Here is an 18,018-nt window from a genome sequence, read left to right on the forward strand (position 1 = left end):
AGGAGTGGTATGCTCCCTGAGTGCTGCTCCCGTTAACAACTTGGCTGCCGAACGCTGGACCATCTGAAGCTTCCGGGCAGTCTTCAAGGGCAGCCCCACGTAGAGCGCGTTGCAGTAATCTATGCGGGATGTAACCAGAGCATGGACTACCGTGGCCAAGTCAGACTTCCCGAGGTACGGGCGCAGCAATATCCCAGTATTTGATTCAGGTTTTCTTTCTGCTTTGACTTAGTCCCCGCTGCGAGATAATCTGGGATAAACAGAAAACCTGGGATCAGATCCTGATATATAGGGCCAGTCTGGAAGGGTCCTGAGTCCACACAACTCAGTTCAAAGCAGATGTGGAAGGCGCCTCAGCCACCGACGTGGACAATGATAGAGAGCAGAGATAAGAGGAGAGGCTCAAACAAGCTTCTGCCACTCTGCCGCCCCGCATATGGCGGCCGACAGGGTCCAATGGGAACCGGAAATGTATGCGTGACTCTTTTTTAAATAACAGGGGCCTCTTTGCTGCGCGCTTTCCTTTCTTCGGCCAGGCCAGCGCTGACGGGTGAGTAGAGTGAAGGCGCGAGGGAGGGGCGGCGCGAGGTGAGGGAAGCGCGGGCCGTGACGTCACGGGCTGACGCTAGGGGCGCGTTTGTGACGCGGTGAGGATGCGACTGCATCGCGTCGGCGGCTCGGTTGCCCCTGGCAGCCTCCCGAGGTTCCCGTCCCTGGATGCTGGGAGGCCTCGGCTGCGGCCGGTGGAGAAGGGCGGCCCAGGCCATGGGGCGGGAACATTGGGGCCAGGAGGCTTGGGGGAAGTAGCTCCCCTTCCTCAGGAGACCACAGCCCCTTCGGGAATGGCGGCCTCGTGGCCTCAGCTGCGGAGGAGCGGGTGAGCCTTCTTCCCTGGCAAAGCGGGCCCGTGCCGCCTCCTCTAGGCGTGCGCCTGAGACGCCCTTGCTTCCCATGATGTGGGGATTAGCCACCATTTTCTGGACCCTCCCTTACCATTTCCCTTCACCTTCCTGCCTCTCTTGTTTCGACCAAGAGGTGCTATAGAACCCTACTTCTCTTTGGGAGTAACATACATAGGGGAAAAAATAACAAACTCACGTTATATATAAGATATTCAGTATTGAAGTATATATTTTTAACTAGCCGTCCCCTGCCACGCGTTGCTATGGCCCACATTGGGAGGTTTGGCCCAATTCTATCGTTGGTGGGGTTCAGACTGCTCTGTGATTGTAGGTGAACTATAAATCCCACCAACTACAACTCCCAAATGTCAAGATTCTATTTTCCCCAAACTCCCCCAGTGTTCTCATTTGAGCGTATTGAATATTCATGTAGAGTTTGGTCCAGATCCACAGTGATCTCTGGATGTAGGGGAACTGCAACTCCAAAACCAAAGGACACTGACCATCAAACCCTTCCAGTATTTTCTGTTGGTCATGGGAGAACTGTGTGCCAACTTTGGTTCAATTCCATCGTTGGTGGGGTTCAGAATGCTCATTGATTGTAGGTGAACTATAAATCCCAGCAACTACAACTCCCAAATGACAAAATCAATTTTTTGAGTGAAGGACATACATTGTATTGTTAGGTGTCATGTGTCCAAATTTGGTGTCAATTTGTCTAGTGGTTTGTGAGTTCTGTTAATCCCACAAACGAACATTACATTCTTATTTATATAGATAATAATGGAAGAGATTTGGTCAAATTTTGTACATGCTGTTTGGTAAACAAAGGCACATTTACAGGTAGTCCCCAAGTTATTAGTATTATTGTCATCATCTTTATTTATATCCCACCTTTCTCCCCATGCGGACTCAAGGCGGCTTACACTAAACCAATTAAAAAGAGCAATAAAAGGTAAAGGTTTCCCCGTGACATTAAGTTTAGTCGTGTCCAACTCTGGAGGATGGTGCTCATCTTCATTTCCAAGCGGAAGAGCCGGTGTTTTCCATAGACAGCACCTAGCTCATAGAATCATACAGTTGGAGGAGACCTCATGGGTCATCCAGTCCAGATAATGTGGGATTTTATTCAGCTGTGTGGAAGGGGCCTAAAACTGTATTTAAAACTCACCCCCCCCCCAAATCCCACCTCCAACCTCCCCAACAGCATGCCCCTTATTCTTCCCCAAATGTCTGTTGGCAGTGGAAGGTCTTGAACTGCTTCCTCTCTCTTGGGAGGGAGTTCCACAGCCTGGGAGCAGTCACCAAAAAGACCTTCTCCCATGTTCCCATCACCTGCACGCTTAAGCAGGTGATAGGACCAAGAGAAGGCCCTCCAGTAGATTGTAGATGTCTCCCGGTTAATATAAAGATATATGGTCCTTCAGATAACCAGGACTAGAGCTGTATTGAGCTTTGTAGGTCAACCCCAGTATTTTGAATTATTCTTGGAAACCTGTTGGCAGCCGTTACAGCTGCTTCAACCGGGGGGGGGGGGGGTTGTCTGCTCTCTATAGTCAGCCCCATTTAACGGTTTGGTCACTGCTCTCTGGCCCAACTGAAGTTTCCAAACAGCTTTCAAAGGCAGCCCCATGTAGAGTGCATTACAATAGTCCAATCAGGATGTAACTAAGGCATGTACCACCTTGGCCAGATCAGCTTTCTCCAAGAACGGGCACAGTTGGGCGCACTAGCTTTAACTGCTCTAAAGCTCTCCTGGTCACTGCTGATACTTGGGTATCCAGGTTCAGAGCTGCATCCAGGAGTACTCCCAAACTGAATCTGCATTTTCAGGGGCAGTGTTACCCCATCTAACACAGGTTGACTCCCTATTCCCAGATCTGTCATATGACTGACTAGGGTCTTTAGGTTTGTCCTTAAGTTGAATTTGTATGCAAGATGGAACATATACTTGCATACAAATTCACTAACCCTGGATATGTAGACTAGCTTGGGTACCCAACAATGCGTGGGTTATTTGAAAAAGGCATTGGTTATTTTTGGATGATAGGTCATATCAATTTGGTAATTTGTAATACTATTTATTATAAAAAAAATCAGTCTTTGCTTTTTTAATGAATGCCCCTGTTAGAAAATGCATAAGGACGTGGGTGAACTACAGTTCCCAACTTGAATGAAATCCTCTCAGTTATTAAAATAGTGTAGTACATACTTCTTATTTTGCTTTCAGGAAGAGTTCCCTTCTGGATTTTTCCTTGGATGAAAGCATGCTCCCTTCCGTAGAAGATGGTGAACTTGAATTATGATCATGGAAAAGGGGATAAGTTCTGTGGAAGTTCTTCCCTCCAAATCTTCTCATGCCACTGCAGTAAGGATGGTGGTGAAAGAACATGAAGCAGTGCAGAAAGTGAGACAAGTGGGATTTGTGCTTGTACATGCAGGTATAGACACATCTTACTCAACAGGAAGGTTGACTATGGCAAAACATAGTATACAATACTTTGGGGAGCATGTAAATCTTGAATACCAGGGATTGATAAATACATACTTTGTGTTTCATTTACTTTGTGGGATCCCAGTGGTCTAATTATTTCAATACCGTGAGCCTTTAGTGTCCAAAGGGTTGTATTTCAGAACCTCTCCATGGATGCCAAAATTTGTAGATACTCAAATCCAGTTATAATCAATGGTATAGTAGAGTGGCCTTTACATAAAAGGGCAAAATGTTTTTTTTTGTATATGCCATTGGTTGTTTAAATTATGGATATGAATGACTTTTCTAGTGTCCTCTTTTGCACATGATTATGACTATCTTTTTTTAAAAAAAATCTTGTCCTCTTAGAAGAGACAGTGTAAGACACGGATCTTTAGGATTCTCATTTGAGTATCTTGATTTAAAGTTCATGGTCTTTCTCCTTTCACAAGTGGTTTCCTGATGTTTACATTTCTGGATTAGCCATGTTGCTTTTGATTAAGGTCAAGGTGGAAAACTTATTTTTTTTGAAGACTAGATTCCCTTTGGATAATCATGTAGAGGTTATATGCCATTGATATGGAGAGTTGGAGCCAAAAATAGACAAGGACATTTCTTTCCTTGTCTCTCACAATGTTTCCTCTCCTACTTCTTCCCCAACCAGGAAGATTGCTCTTGCTAGATAGCTTTTCAGATTGATCAAATTTGTTTGAAATTAGGGTATTGTTCCACTGTCCAGGCAGAGTCCAGAAGGGGGCACTAAAGAAATAGTCCATTTTATGGGGGGGGGGGGAGTTCAAGGACAAAAACCATATCCCCCATTTTCACTTGTTCTTCCCCCTCCCCATTTCATAATCTAAGTTTGTTTCCATGACGGCGATATGGGTGGGTGGGTGGGTGGAAATAACAGGAAAATCGGGAAATGGCTTTACTCCTTCAACTCCCCCCCCCACTCTCCCATAAATGGACTATCCTTCTCTGTTTAGCGCCCCCTTATGGAGTCCGCCTAGATCGGGGTCCTCAAACTAAGGTCTGGGGGCCAAATATGGCCCTCCATGGTCATTTACCCGGCCCTCGCTCAAGGTCAATCTTAAGTCTGAAAGGACTTAAAAGCACAAAACAACAACAATCCTATCTCACCAGCCAAAAACAGGTCCACACTTCCCATTGAAATACTAATAAGTTTATATTTGTTAAAATTGTTCTTCATTTTAATTATTTTATTGTTTTAAAGTGGTTTTTTGCACTACAAATAAGATATGTGCAGTGTGCATAGGAATTCATTCATGTTTTCTTTCAAGTAACAATCCGGCCCCCCAGCAGACTGTGACCTGGCTCTCTGTTTAAAAAGTTTGAGGACCTCTGGCCTAGATAATGGAACAGTACCTAAATTAGTATGAGAACTGTAGATTGTTGGCCCTTAAACTAAAATGTAAACTTACAGCCAACATTCCAATTTCATGGGGGTTAGGGGCAAGTTAGGGATGCAGCTGGAAACAAGGCTGCTTTGTGAATATTCACATAGTAACTGCAATGTCAAGAATCGGGGCCGGGGTGCAAGCTGTTGAAAAATCAAAACCATCAGTGTGAAACCTCCAGTGTAAAGGACTGACCTTTTTTCATGCTCTTCTTAGGTGTTTGAACTATCTAACTTTTCTGGTTTGACAGAATGTCTTAATTTTCTTTGTTTTTAATGACACACCATCATTTTAATTAATAAATGGATATTTGGCCTAAAAGCTATGGCATATTTTCAAGGTTACAATGCAACTGCGTAGCCTTAACATGTGCAAATGATATTTTCTTACTGCTAGGCTGAAAACAATTCCACGCAAGTTATGAAAACCCATTAGCAATGTTGTATAGGTGGCCTGACAAGGAATGTGGTAGATCAGGACTCAAATTCTCACTGTTTCAGGGAACCCACCTGGATAACTGAGCCAGTCACACTTTCTCAGCTTTGTAAGACCACAATGGCAAACCTCTAAATAAAGCTTGTCCAGACAACTCATAGAGTCGCCATATGTTGGTGTTGACTTGGAGGCCCATAAGAAGGGAAATAGCAATGGGAATCCTGTGAGTTCAGAGTTTTCAATTTAATCTTGGTTGTTTAGGGTAGTTCTTTTAATTTGAGTTGTTACTGGGCCAGACTACATTGAATATGTAACGGTTATCTGTAAGAAATATATATCAGCCTTCATCATTCCATAGAAGGCAAAATTTCTGTTAAAAGAGTGAAAGAGTATAGAAACCTATGGAGACTTATTCAAAATCATCCCTATATTGTTTGTATGACAATAGACCTTTGCACATTAGAAATTTCAGGTTTTTTAAAAGAACAAATACTGTCTCTTTAATTTAGAGGGGGAAATATGTCACTCTCCAGATGATATTGATTTATAACTCCCTTCAGCTCCAGCCAGCATAAACCAATAGCAAGGAATGCTGGGACTTGTATTTCAGCAACATCTGGAGGACAGCCCAATTATGCCCCTCTTTTAATAGGATGGATGTGGGTTTACAGACTTTTTATGGGTTACATTTTTGTTGATTATGTTTTCTGTGTGTGTTTTATGGAAAGATTATTTCTGTTGTATGTACTTAACCTGTTTTTCTTCCCTTTATATCCCAACCTCCACATATTAGGTGCAGGGTATCATTCTGAATCCAAAGCCAAAGAATATAAGCATGTGTGCAAAAGAGCTTGCCGGAAGGTAAGAGGTGGTTGAAAAATGCTTTCAAGCTTACTGGTAATTATCAGAAATTATTAATGAATGTTTGTCACTTTTTAAAAAGTAGATTAGCTTTCATTATTAAGAAGAATAAAAGTTAATTTTGGAGCCAAATGCAGACCTTTCTTCCCTGACTTCAGAAACTGCAATATATATATCTTGCTGTTTTTTAAAGAAAGTGACAAATGTGTGTGCGGGGGCATAGAAATGACAATTTAAGCACTTTCAAATTTATGTTAGATTTTGGTGACTTGCTCTTTTTACAAAAAATCTGGGAAAATTGTCATCTTGTGCAAAATAAATAAATAAATACCTAAATAAATAGATGGATGGGTGGACAGGCATACAATGCTCCTTGATGCAGTGTTCCATTTAGTCAAAATTCTAGATAATGGTGGTAGGGCTGCATAGGCATATTTTTTAACTCTTGGAATTTCCTTAATTTACTACTTTTTATAGTAGTTCTAGATCAGTGGTTCTCAACCTTCCTAATGCCACGACCCTTTAATACAGTTCCTCATGTTGTGATGACCCCCAACCATAACCCTAACATTATGAATTGCCATGTAAATAATGATCTGCAGGATGTATTTTCCTTCACTGGACCAAATTTGGCAGAAATACCCGGTATACCCAAAGTTGAATACTGGTGGGGTTGGCGGGGGAATTGATTTTGTCATTTGGGAGTTGTAGTTGCTGGGATTTATAGTTAACATGTAAACAAAGAGCATTCTGAACCCCACCAACAATGGAATTGAACCAAAGTTGGCAAAGAGAACTCCCATGATCAACAGAAAATACTGGAAGGGTTTGGTGGGCATTGACCTTGAGTTTGGGAGTTGTAGTTCGCCTACATCCAGAGAGCACTGTTGGCTCAAGCAATGATGGATCTGGACCAAACTTGGCACGGATACTCAATATGCCCAAATGTGAACCCTGATGGGGTTTTGGGAAAATAGACTTTGACATTTGGGAGTTGTAGATACTGGGATTTATAGTTCATGTACAATCAAGGAGTGTTCTGAACCCCAGCAATGATAGAATTGGGTCAAACTTCCCACACAGAACCCCCATGACCAACAGAAAATACTGTGTTTTCTGATGGTCTTTGGCGACCCCTCTGACACCCCTTCGCGACCCCCACAGGGGTCCCGACCCCCAGGTTGAGAAACACTGTTCTAGATAGTATTTTATAAATTTTGGATGTTTATGTTGCATTTTTTAACCTAGGACCAAGACCTGTTGAACATGTTCATGCTTACATTTTAATAGTTACACTGTACTGAGATTCCCAATTAACCATGTTGCTACTTATTAAATCCCATTTCAGGCATAAATAGTATTTCACCAAATAGTAGTTCACTGTCTTGCCTTTTAAAGTCATCTCCATTTCATTTTATGGGTACACAATTATTTTAGCCTTTAGGTGTAATCTCCACCTACTTTTTAAATTTAGAATTGTAATGAGGAGCTTAGCATCTCTAATTGTTAATGTACTGCAATGTAAACAGCATAACAAGTTGTTAGCAATGATGATCATGCTCCAGCAACATTTGGAGGAACACAGTTTATTCACCCCAGTTTAGAATTGTTTAAATCTTTTTTTTAAGCTGTGCTTTAAATGATGGCTTTGTCTTTCTTCTGGCATGGGCTGTTTTGAACTCTTAGAAGAAATTCCCAGTCTGAGGAGTAATAGTTGAGAATGACTGACTGTAGAAGGTAATGAGGAGGTCAATCTCAAGTTGCCACAATCACAGTAGTATATAAGATATGTGATGGCCTTCAGATCATTTAGATAACTTCTTAAACTGTGGGTCCTAACCCAAATAGGGTCTCCTTAGCTCAAAGTTGGGGCCACAAAAATGTAACAGGAAATGCTTTCAGAACACCATCCATTTGCACAAATCTGTTAACGGCAATATGTAGGACTCAGAATAGACTCTGCAGAAAATGCTTCAGCTGTACTCCACAAAATGGAAAATCAGCCTGTTTAGCAAATCTTGCTAATACTGATGTATTATCAATAAATGTTTTATTTTATACCTATTTTATATACTTGGGGTCATGTACAAATTTCTCAAGTGTAAAATGTTAACGGGTGGAAAAAGTTTAAGAATCCCTGGTTTAGATTATTATATTGTGTCTTCAGTGCTATCGGAAGGCATGTAAATGATGGCACACTGTTCCCCTCATCAAACTTCTTGTTTGATTTTGGCTTCTTTATTGAAATTTCATTGGGCTGTTTCTATTTCTGTAGCTAAAACATGTGTCCAAACTCTTGAATTGTGATTAACTTGGTGTATTTGCTGTGGAAATTTGTTCCATTAACAAGTGTATCTTACCGTAAGGCTTGAATTCCATTGATTCAATGGAGTTTATATAATTATGGCTTTAGTTTTCAACAATTCAGTGGATCTACTTTAGTTTAGACTTATTAGGAAGATTCTTATTTAAATACCTCTAACTGGTAAATATTGAGAAATTAATTACTTCTTAGTTGTCAATTGTATGCAGTACAAAAGAAGAATATTTACAGTTATTTGTGCTTTTATGGTAGTTTTGGTTTCTTCATGTTAACATGCTTAACCTGTAAAACAGCAGTTTTAATAGTACAGTTGGAGTTCTTAATTTGTGTGGTTCATGATTTGGAAGTTCTGGTTTTTTTTAAGAGTACCTACACATCTCTCAAAATTACATTGAAAAACATCAATTTCAGGTTCAACTTACTTACTAGGTTATATGGTATAAAAGATTTAATATGTAAGAAATTAAGAGGCAAGATTTTATATCTTAAAAATTCTGTCTTCTAGGCAATTGAAAAGCTACAGGCTGGGGCTCTTGTAACAGATGCAGTGACTGCAGCGCTAGTTGAACTAGAGGTACTTACATTTATCCAGGCATTCAGTCATTTGGATGCAGTTTGTTGACCACATTTTTCTGTTCCTCTTATCCTGTATTGCATGCATTAATCTGGGAACATATGCATATGTGAGAGGGCATAGATGTATTTTACAGTAATTCTGGGGCTCTTCTTTTTCTTTGTTATTGCTGAAGGTTTATTCCCTTTTCTGTAAAAGGTGGCTGACAGATTTACTCTTGAGTGCATATTACATTTTTTACTTTCATTTCAGAAGTTAGGGTTTGCTTCTTTCTTTATGTATGCCTTCATCCTGGTAACAGAACTAGCAGTAATTTTATGAGCTCATGAATCTTGCCCTGGCAAAACACTATATTGACCGTAAGGCACAAGATCCTGTCTGATCTTGGAAGTTAAGTAGGGTCAGCCCTGCTTAGTATTGGGTGGGAGACAGCTAGTGAATATCACGTGCTGTAGGAGTCCTCTGTGGTGCCGCAGGTTAAACTACTGAGCTGTTGAACTTGCTGACTGAAAGGTTGGTGGTTCAGATCTGGGGAGTAGGGTGAGCTCACGCTGTTAGGCCCAGCTTCTGCCAACCTAACAGTTCAAAAACATGCAAATGTGAGTAGATCCCTTGGTGGGAAGGTCACGGTTGGCCACATGACCTTGGAGGTGTCTACGGACAACACTGGCACTTTGCTTAGAAATGGAGATGAGCACCATCTTCCAAAGTCAGACACGACTAGGCGTAAAGCCTTTACCTTAGACTATATTTCAGAGGAAGGAACTGGCAAAACAGGAATGGAACTAGGGCTGTCTGTCTCATGGTTTTGCATGTTGTATATGAAATGAGTTAGGGATTCAAATGAATTCCAGGTCTTTATGTTTGTAGGATGAGAACAGAAAATTAGGCTTCAATTTAGTGATTGCTGATGTCAGTACTTAGCTATTTAATTGTAATTAGCCAGAGATCTACGTATGTATTTCCTGATTTTCCAAATGTTGTAATTTTAAAGCTTATAGCATTAATTATTGAGATGCTCTGCAAAAGATTGACTAAAAAGTATAAAAAGATAGGGTATGTAAACTACTGTGAGACCTAACTTATTCCCAGCCAGCATTGCCCACTTTTCTTTCATCTCTCGTTTTTCACATTTTGCCTTTTGCTTTATTTGGTATCTCACCCCATATCATTTATTCAGTTGTAGCTTTCCTTTGTGACCCTATCAGCTAGAAGAAAATAATTGCTAATGATGTCATAATCCTCAACTTGACTGCAGTGCATATACCCTTGTGGCCATCTGATTGAAAGAAAGCTTTTCCATTGGCATCAACATCTCTTGACTTGGTTCCTCCCCTATTTCATCCCTAGGCAGTCTTTGAGCTTTTGACTGTTTCTTTTCATGCTGAGGTATGATGGTTGTAATGTTTTGAAATGTGCACCATGGCTCAGCTTGTCCTTTAATTGCTTGAATTTTCAGCCGGTCAGATATAGGAAGAAGATTGGTTTATGACTGTTTGTTTCTCAAGTTCTGTGTTTGTTAATTCTGTTCTTTGTTGGTACTCTCAGGGGAATGTTGCATTTTAGGAGACTCAGTAAACACTGTCTTTTCCTTTTTTGGTTTCTCTCACCTTTCAAATGATCCTTCTCTTTTTCCTGTTGACAGAAGTTATTATTGTTGTAATTAGCAGCAATCATATGCTTATAAAATCATTGGAGGCATAGAAATTGTTGGTAGGGCAAGAGAAGCGATTCTCAGTCTTCCTGGTCGAATTCTTATCACTCCATTCACTATTCAATTCTCATAATAATGGTGGAAATAATCAAAGGCTGGATGTGCACTGCCATTTATTCCAGGATCTGATCCCAGATTATCTGCGTATCCCAGATTATCTGGCACTGGAGACTCCTATAATTTAGTTTAAAACGGAAAATCTGGGGATCCTTCCACACTGCCACATAACCCAGAATATCAAGGTAGGAAATTCCACAATATCTGCTTTGAACTGGGCTATATGAGTCCTCACTGCCATATATTCCAGTTCAAAGCCAATATTGTGGGATTTCCTGCCTTGATATTCTGGGTTATATCGTTGTGTGGAAGGGCCCAGGCATCACATCCTGGGCCTGTCTGGAAGCCCCCCCCCCTCCCCTCTCAGTATATGTTCGAAATGCAAAGCTAAGGCTGTCAGTGTCTTAGTGAGATCCTAGTTAGGAAATTTTTAATTCAGATGAGAGATGTTATAGATTAAATAATAAATAGATCTGGTGTCCAACTTGATTGGGGGCTATGGGGAAGGCATACAGTAGGCTCTCTGTATTCATGAGACGTTGGTTCCAGTAATTCCTGAAAATATCAAAATCAGTGGATGCGGAAGTCCACCTTTATGAAATGGTATAGTAAAATGGCCTATGAAAATTTGATTTTTTAAAAAAGAAAATTGCAAATTATGGTTGATTGAATTTTCTGGATGTAGAGTCTAGAATACAGAGGGAAATTGGACTGAGGAACAGTAGGTATAGGCTGGAGTATGTTGTTCCAAAAAGGAGTGTAAAGTGAAAAGGTTTTGGTTTAGGTATTCAATTTTTAAGCACTGCTAGTAATGCCTTTTTGCATAAATATTGTTGATATTAAAATTTGAGTAACAAATAGAAAAATGTTGACTATTTTGATATTTTCGCATTGGATGTCATGCTCTTAGTGGGGAAAGCAGATATGTTTTCTATGGGGACATGCATGGTATAGCATCCTAAAGTCACATGGTTTATGGGAGCTCCCTCAATATGAAACTCGGAAGGAAATAATCTCCTCCAAACGAAAATAAGCAAAATAATTTAATGAAAGTTGTTCCACATGTTTTTGTTCAGTTAGCAGTGCAATGGTGAATGGTTTTCTAATCCTAATAAAATGGTTTGATGAGCTTGAAACATCAGTGTTGAAAATAGGTAAATTGAGACAATCAGCAGAGTAAAGGTTATAGTAAAGCTCAGTTTAAGGTTGCAAAAGAAAATTTAGAAAGATCAAAGAGCTTGGGAAAAGGAATAGAGACATAATTTTGGGACTGGAACAACTCAGATTTCTCAGTTCCAAAGTGAATAGAACCGAATTTACAGTGTGGACTGGGGCTAGAATTCACTCTATTCTGTCTGGAACCATATTGGTTGATCTCTGTGGAATTGAAACAGGAACGAATTTTCCCTGGAAGGAAAGAGATCAGATCCCTTATCTTCAGAAAAAGTATAGTTTTGCTACCAATAAATGTAATAGGAAAACCATTGCATGCTTTGGAACTTTTAAGGAGTCCCATGGTAGGACTAAAATATTTGAATATTTTATATCCAGGCTTCTAAGGAGCAGATTAATGAAAGTCCTTGGATAAAGACTTCTTTTGTGTGTGATTAAGATAATTTGGGTCATGTAAAAACATATTTTTTAAATCACCCACTTTTGTTTGGAGGAAAGGGAGACAGGGAAAGAGAATAAACTTTTTCAGGCAGTTGCCTCCTCCCATCTGCTCCATCTTCTGCTGAGTTTACCAGTCACACAGGATTCCAGTAAGTCCAAAAGGAATCACTTCAAAGACTTGTCAAGCTGCTGGGATTTCTATTGATCTTTTATGAGCTAGCTGACAGTTTGCTTGTGATAGGAGTGCTGTTTTTTGTTCATTTTTTTCTGATGTGGAATGAATGTAAGCTCCTTCTGTCAGACAATGTATATTCACCAAGAGGCTGTTAGCTAGTATGTCTGATGCAGAAAGAGAAAAGCCACATGAAGCTGATGAGCTACAAATAATTTCGAATAGCTGCTATATCTTTTAACTTTAAGCAGATATTTGCCAAAGGGGAACATAGCTGAAGTATTTTTCTTTCCTTCTTTGAGGATAGGAGGTATGATTGGCATTTGAAAATACTGTGCAAAAGATGCCTGGATATATAAAGCCACTTCATAGGCCAGTGCAAACTGCATTAATACTATGGAAGCCCTTTTCTGCCTACAGCCTGTTCAGAAATCTGGGTCAGCGGAGAATTGTAGCTTGGATTTCTTTGTGCAACTATTTTTCCTAGAATATTTCTGAGAGAAAACAATCCCCTTTCCCTTGCTGGCTGCTGGATGTGTTTTCAGAACTAAGCTTTGATGATAATTGACCATTTCCCTCAGCAATTCTTTCCTCCCTTTTTCTAAATGAAAGAGTGCCATTTTCTTTACCAGATAGCCCTTGTATCGGCATATTTGGAATGAATAGGGATTCACACCTGAAGAATAACAGAAAAGGAAGTGATATGTACAGCTACAGTGAATGAATAATTAACATTTAAAACAGCAGTTTTATATTTTTAATAAGGCCTTTTCATTTAAAACAATAATTGCAGAATACAAAAAAATGAAATAATGTTTTAGACCAATCCCTATCCTTCACCCTAAACTGTAAACATTTCTAGTCCCACAGCATCAGACTGACATTTTAAATATGTACCTGAAATTAATTTTTATAATATGTGGTTTTGTTCTTGGCAGTTGAGAAATAAGATCTTAATTATAATGTAATATATTCATGTTGTATAATAGGATGTTGTGATAGGTGAAGTTAATAAAAGCTCTATTTTGATGGCTCATGCGTCTTTATTAATTTTTATTATATCTTTATCAATTGTCTCCTGACAGTAATAGGAAAATGGTGCTTTTACACTTACATCATTATAATATAATTCGATACTGTCATACTCAACAAAGAGGCTGAATCTGTCAACTGGAGAATGGGCTTCAGAGAAGGGGATGTGTTTGTTTTATATTAGAGTCAGGGTATAGTTTTAATAGTGTTTTAAGATTCAATATGTTTTTAATTATTGTTTTAATATATATGTTTATTGTATTATGTATGTATATTTACATGGCATCGAATTGTTGCCTGTATATGTAAGCAGCCTTGAGTCCCCTACGGAGTTGAGAAAGGCGGAGTATAAATAGTTCTCATATTGACACTGATGTAATTCAACCCAGGGTGTTTTTTTTACTAAAATTTTTAGATTTACACATGAGTATATAGCAGGCATGGGCAAACTTTCAAACTTGGGGGCTGCATGGTGGGCCAGAGCAGGGTGGGTAGACCAGGAGAAAGGGGCTTCTCCTGAAGTTCCCTCCCTGCCCTTTCCTCCCCTTCCTCTTCTATGAAGGAAAGACGGGAAACATTTGGATCCCAAAAGGTTGGCCTTGGTCAGGATGAGATGGTAAACAGGAGAGAAAAAGTGTATCCATTGGACTCGGTATTGCCTATTCCTGATATAGAATCTTACAGCTGGAAGACCCCCCCCCCCCCCCTGCAATGCAAGAAGGCACAATCAAAGCCTCTGCAGAAAAGCCTCCAAAGAAGGTGACTCCACCACACTCCGAGGCAGCCTATGGCATTGAATGTTTGCCACTATGTTTTTTATTGTAAGCCACTCTGAGTCCCCTTAGAGAGATAGGGCAGGTTAAAAATTAATAATACTAATAATACTTATTATTATTATTGTTATTATTATTATTATTCTGCTCTCCAACAGCACTTACTCTCAGGAAGTTCTTCCTAATCTTTTCAGGTGAATCTCTTTTCCTGTCATTTGAAACCATCACTCCCTTGTGCCTTGGTCTCTAGAGCAGCAGAAAGTCAGTATTTCCCCTCCTTCCTCCTCAATGGGATACTCTTTTAAATCTTGAAACATGGCTCTCATGTTCCCTCTCTACCTTATTTTCTCCCAGAGAAACATCCCCCAGGAAGAAAGGATGAAGAAAAAAGAAAAGGAAGAAAGGGAGAAAGAGAAGGGATGAAGGGTGGAAGGAAATGGAGGGAGCAAGGGAGAGAGAAAACAGAGAAGTAAGGAAAGACAAAAGGGAAGGATGGAAGGAGAAAGGGAGGGGGAAGGGAGGAAAGAAGGAAGGAAGGACAAAAGAGTGGAAGGGAGGGAGGGAGGGACAAAGAGGTAAGGAATGAAGGGATGGAAGGAGGAAGGAAAAAGAATGAAGGAAGGATAAGATGGTGAGAGAGAAGGGGGGCTGAGAAAAGAGCCCTAGGCTGCATCCGAGCCCTGGCCCTGGGTTTGCCCATACCTGGTATATAGTGTATATAATCCTGATTATTTAATAGGAGATCTGTATACAATGCAACTTAGTTTACATCATATTTATCATTTATTCTGTGTAAGAGCAAACAATTTTGAGTAAACTTTCTCCATATCACCCAGATGTTATTCAGCATATGCTGAAGACAAAGTATGATCATTTGGCTGTAAAGCTTGGTTGGAATGTCAGAGCGGAGTAATTTCCATCATTGATTGGCTGCAGCTAAAAATATTGTGTGCCTGTAATGCTGCCAGTATTAATGCAAATGCATTTTGGAAGTAAAATATTTGAGAAATGAAATTCTGAGAATTATGAGAGAAATTGAGATGGAATCACCTGGAGTATATATAATTGAAGATTATATATTTTTCAAGCATGAAGCATGATGAGTTTTATCTTAAACTTAAAGTGTTGGCTGACAAATGCTTTGCATAAAGTCTCTTCATCTTTCTTTTTATCTGTATAGATTCATCCAGTGGCTTCACCAGAATAGCTTGTGGTTGTACTTTTTTCTTTTGCAGATTGATTAATAATGTAAAGTACAACTTTAAAAGAAATATAATTTGTGATCTATGTTGAGATTGGGAGTGCAAGTTTGATGTGGTTCCCAGTTCCTTTAAAATATAGTTTTGGCACTTCAGTTTTTCTTTTGCAGAATGTTTGTATTCTGGTTATAAGCAGCTTCTACAATTCATTGCTTCAACTGTATGAGAAGGAATAAAGAGAGTTCATTCTCCACCTCTTGAAAAAGATTGTATCTGGAGTAACTGAATTGCAACTAGGTCCCATTGAAAACAGTGTAAAAAAATCACCCACAATTCAATTAAATCTCACACTTCAAATGGGAAATGAATTCAATTACATTAACGTGGATTCACCTCAAAGTGTTTCTAAGGACTTGATCATAACTTGGTAGGGTACTCCAATTTCTAATAATCCAGATGAGCCAACATGGTATAGTGATTTGAATCATTGTCTAAGATGCAGGGAGACCAGGGTTTGGATCACTGCTTGGCAGACAATACCCTCCCAGTTTCAAGGGGCAATCCCCCTGCAATAAGGTTGCCCGAAATTGGGTATGACTTCAAAGCACACAATAACAAGTCGTCTAGATAAGGATTGTAATGATAAGTGTCTTCCCTTGTATTACAATTCATCAGTAATGTTGGTTGCTTTATTATAATGGGGGAATAATATTCTTCCCCATTGAAGTGGCATGACAGAGTTGCTTTTCAAGCCACCTTTAAGAGTGATATAGCAAAATGGCTTTTTTAAAAAAAGTCTAATATAAGGACTTGGAAGAAACCATTTTATTTCATTATTTGGGGAGATATCATCCATTAAGCATCTCACTTAAGAAAACTTATTTTGGGAGGGGGAAAATTCAGCACATCGCACAATTCCTTGAAATATGGACCAAAACCAGGAGTGGATTCGCCCTGGCTCTGACATGGAAACCACCTTCCACCACTAATTTTTATTGCTGTGATATGACTGAGTTGAGTTATTTCTGTGTGTAATAAACAGTGGAAATGTTTCTCTTTTACTTTCTTAAGAGGCAAATTTTCTGTATACCATGATTCCTTAGATCAGTGGTTCTCAACCTGGGTCCCCAGATGTTTTTGGCCTACAACTCCCAGAAATCCCAGCCAATTTACCAGTTGTTAGGATTTCTGTGAGTTGAAGGCCAAAAACATCTGGGGACCCAAGGTTAAGAACCACTGCCTTAGATCATGTTTGCCATCGTATTAGGAAGAAACATAAAATCTGGATGGTGCAGGGACATGTCTATATGTGTGACAATGACATCTGTTTTCTGCAGTATAATCTTGCATCAGTCTTTTAGAATTTGCCAGTAGAGTATATATCTTTTCACACATACTCTGAAATTTTCAGATACTGAGCCATATCATTATTTTGGTTTCAGATAGACTTTCACATAGTGTATCAGGAAAGCAGCTTCTTTCACTTTAATTCATCCTGAAGGTGCTATTTTATCAATTGGCAATTCCTTACATGCCTTTCATACTTTTCCTTTCCTTTTTCTTCTGTCATGCAAGGAAACTTCAGTTGCAATTCCTATTCTGAGTGATATATGTTGGGCAGCCAGCTTAACTAGTAATTGTTGCTTGACTTCTGAATTTGCTGTGTACATTTCAGGATATTTATCTTGATGCACTTTTCTTTAAATTTCTTTGTAGGATTCACCTTTTACAAATGCAGGAATGGGATCTAATCTAAACCTTTTGGGTGAAATAGAATGTGATGCCAGTATTATGGATGGAAAATCACTCAATTTTGGAGCAGTTGGCGCTCTCAGTGGTAAGGTTGATGAAGTTCTGATGGATGAAATGTTGAAATTCTTAAAGGCCATTGTGTTTGTATTTAAAGCAGTCTTCCCTAATTCGATGGCCTCCAAATGCATTGAATTGCAGCTGTCATCATTTCCAGAAGGCATGGCAAACACAATGAACAGCTGATTGGAAATGATGCAAAATGGTCCAACACATCTGGTGATTGGACAAGGACACTAGTCTCTACATATTAAGCTACAACCAATTAAAATGTTTAATATTATGCATACTGTTTCAACCCTTTTAACTTAAATATAATGTAATTGAATGGAGAAAAAACAAGCACCATGATTTGGATCTAGATGTCTGATGTAAATGGAATGAACCTTTCCATTGGTGTCAGGAAACTAACTCAGCAATGATTTTTACATTCTCCCTCTCCCTGCTTCTTTTTATGCGCCTCCAGAAGAGCAGTAGCAGGAGCTTCAGAGAGAAAGAGTGAGAGAGGAAGAGGAAATCCTTTCTTCTCACTTCTTCTCCCATCTTATTAGACAAAGTGTCCTGAGTCGAACTCAACTTACTAAGATATTCCAATAATGAGAGTGGGGTAGGGAGATCTTAGGACTAACTTATTATCTTCTATATATTGTATTAAATGTGGC

At 39.5% G+C, this 18,018-nt stretch overlaps 1 protein-coding gene across 2 annotated transcripts in view; it reads left to right on the top strand.

The window, feature by feature from the left end:
• The first annotated feature begins 648 nt into the window (after nucleotides 1-648).
• TASP1 (taspase 1) overlaps nucleotides 649-18,018 on the top strand; it is a 69,910-nt gene continuing 52,540 nt past the window's right edge. Inside the window, exons 1-5 of one of the 2 annotated variants that reach the window (XM_060786015.2) lie at nucleotides 649-877; nucleotides 3,133-3,343; nucleotides 6,022-6,089; nucleotides 8,918-8,986; nucleotides 17,264-17,384. In XM_060786015.2, the coding sequence (XP_060641998.1) occupies nucleotides 3,205-3,343; nucleotides 6,022-6,089; nucleotides 8,918-8,986; nucleotides 17,264-17,384 (397 nt within the window). In that variant the 5' untranslated portion in view covers nucleotides 649-877; nucleotides 3,133-3,204. The remainder of the gene's footprint in view (nucleotides 878-3,132; nucleotides 3,344-6,021; nucleotides 6,090-8,917; nucleotides 8,987-17,263; nucleotides 17,385-18,018) is intronic. The other variant, XM_060786031.2, reaches the window with a different exon arrangement.

This window comes from Anolis sagrei, chromosome 1 (assembly GCF_037176765.1).
Source record: "Anolis sagrei isolate rAnoSag1 chromosome 1, rAnoSag1.mat, whole genome shotgun sequence".
Lineage (NCBI taxonomy): Eukaryota > Metazoa > Chordata > Lepidosauria > Squamata > Dactyloidae > Anolis > Anolis sagrei.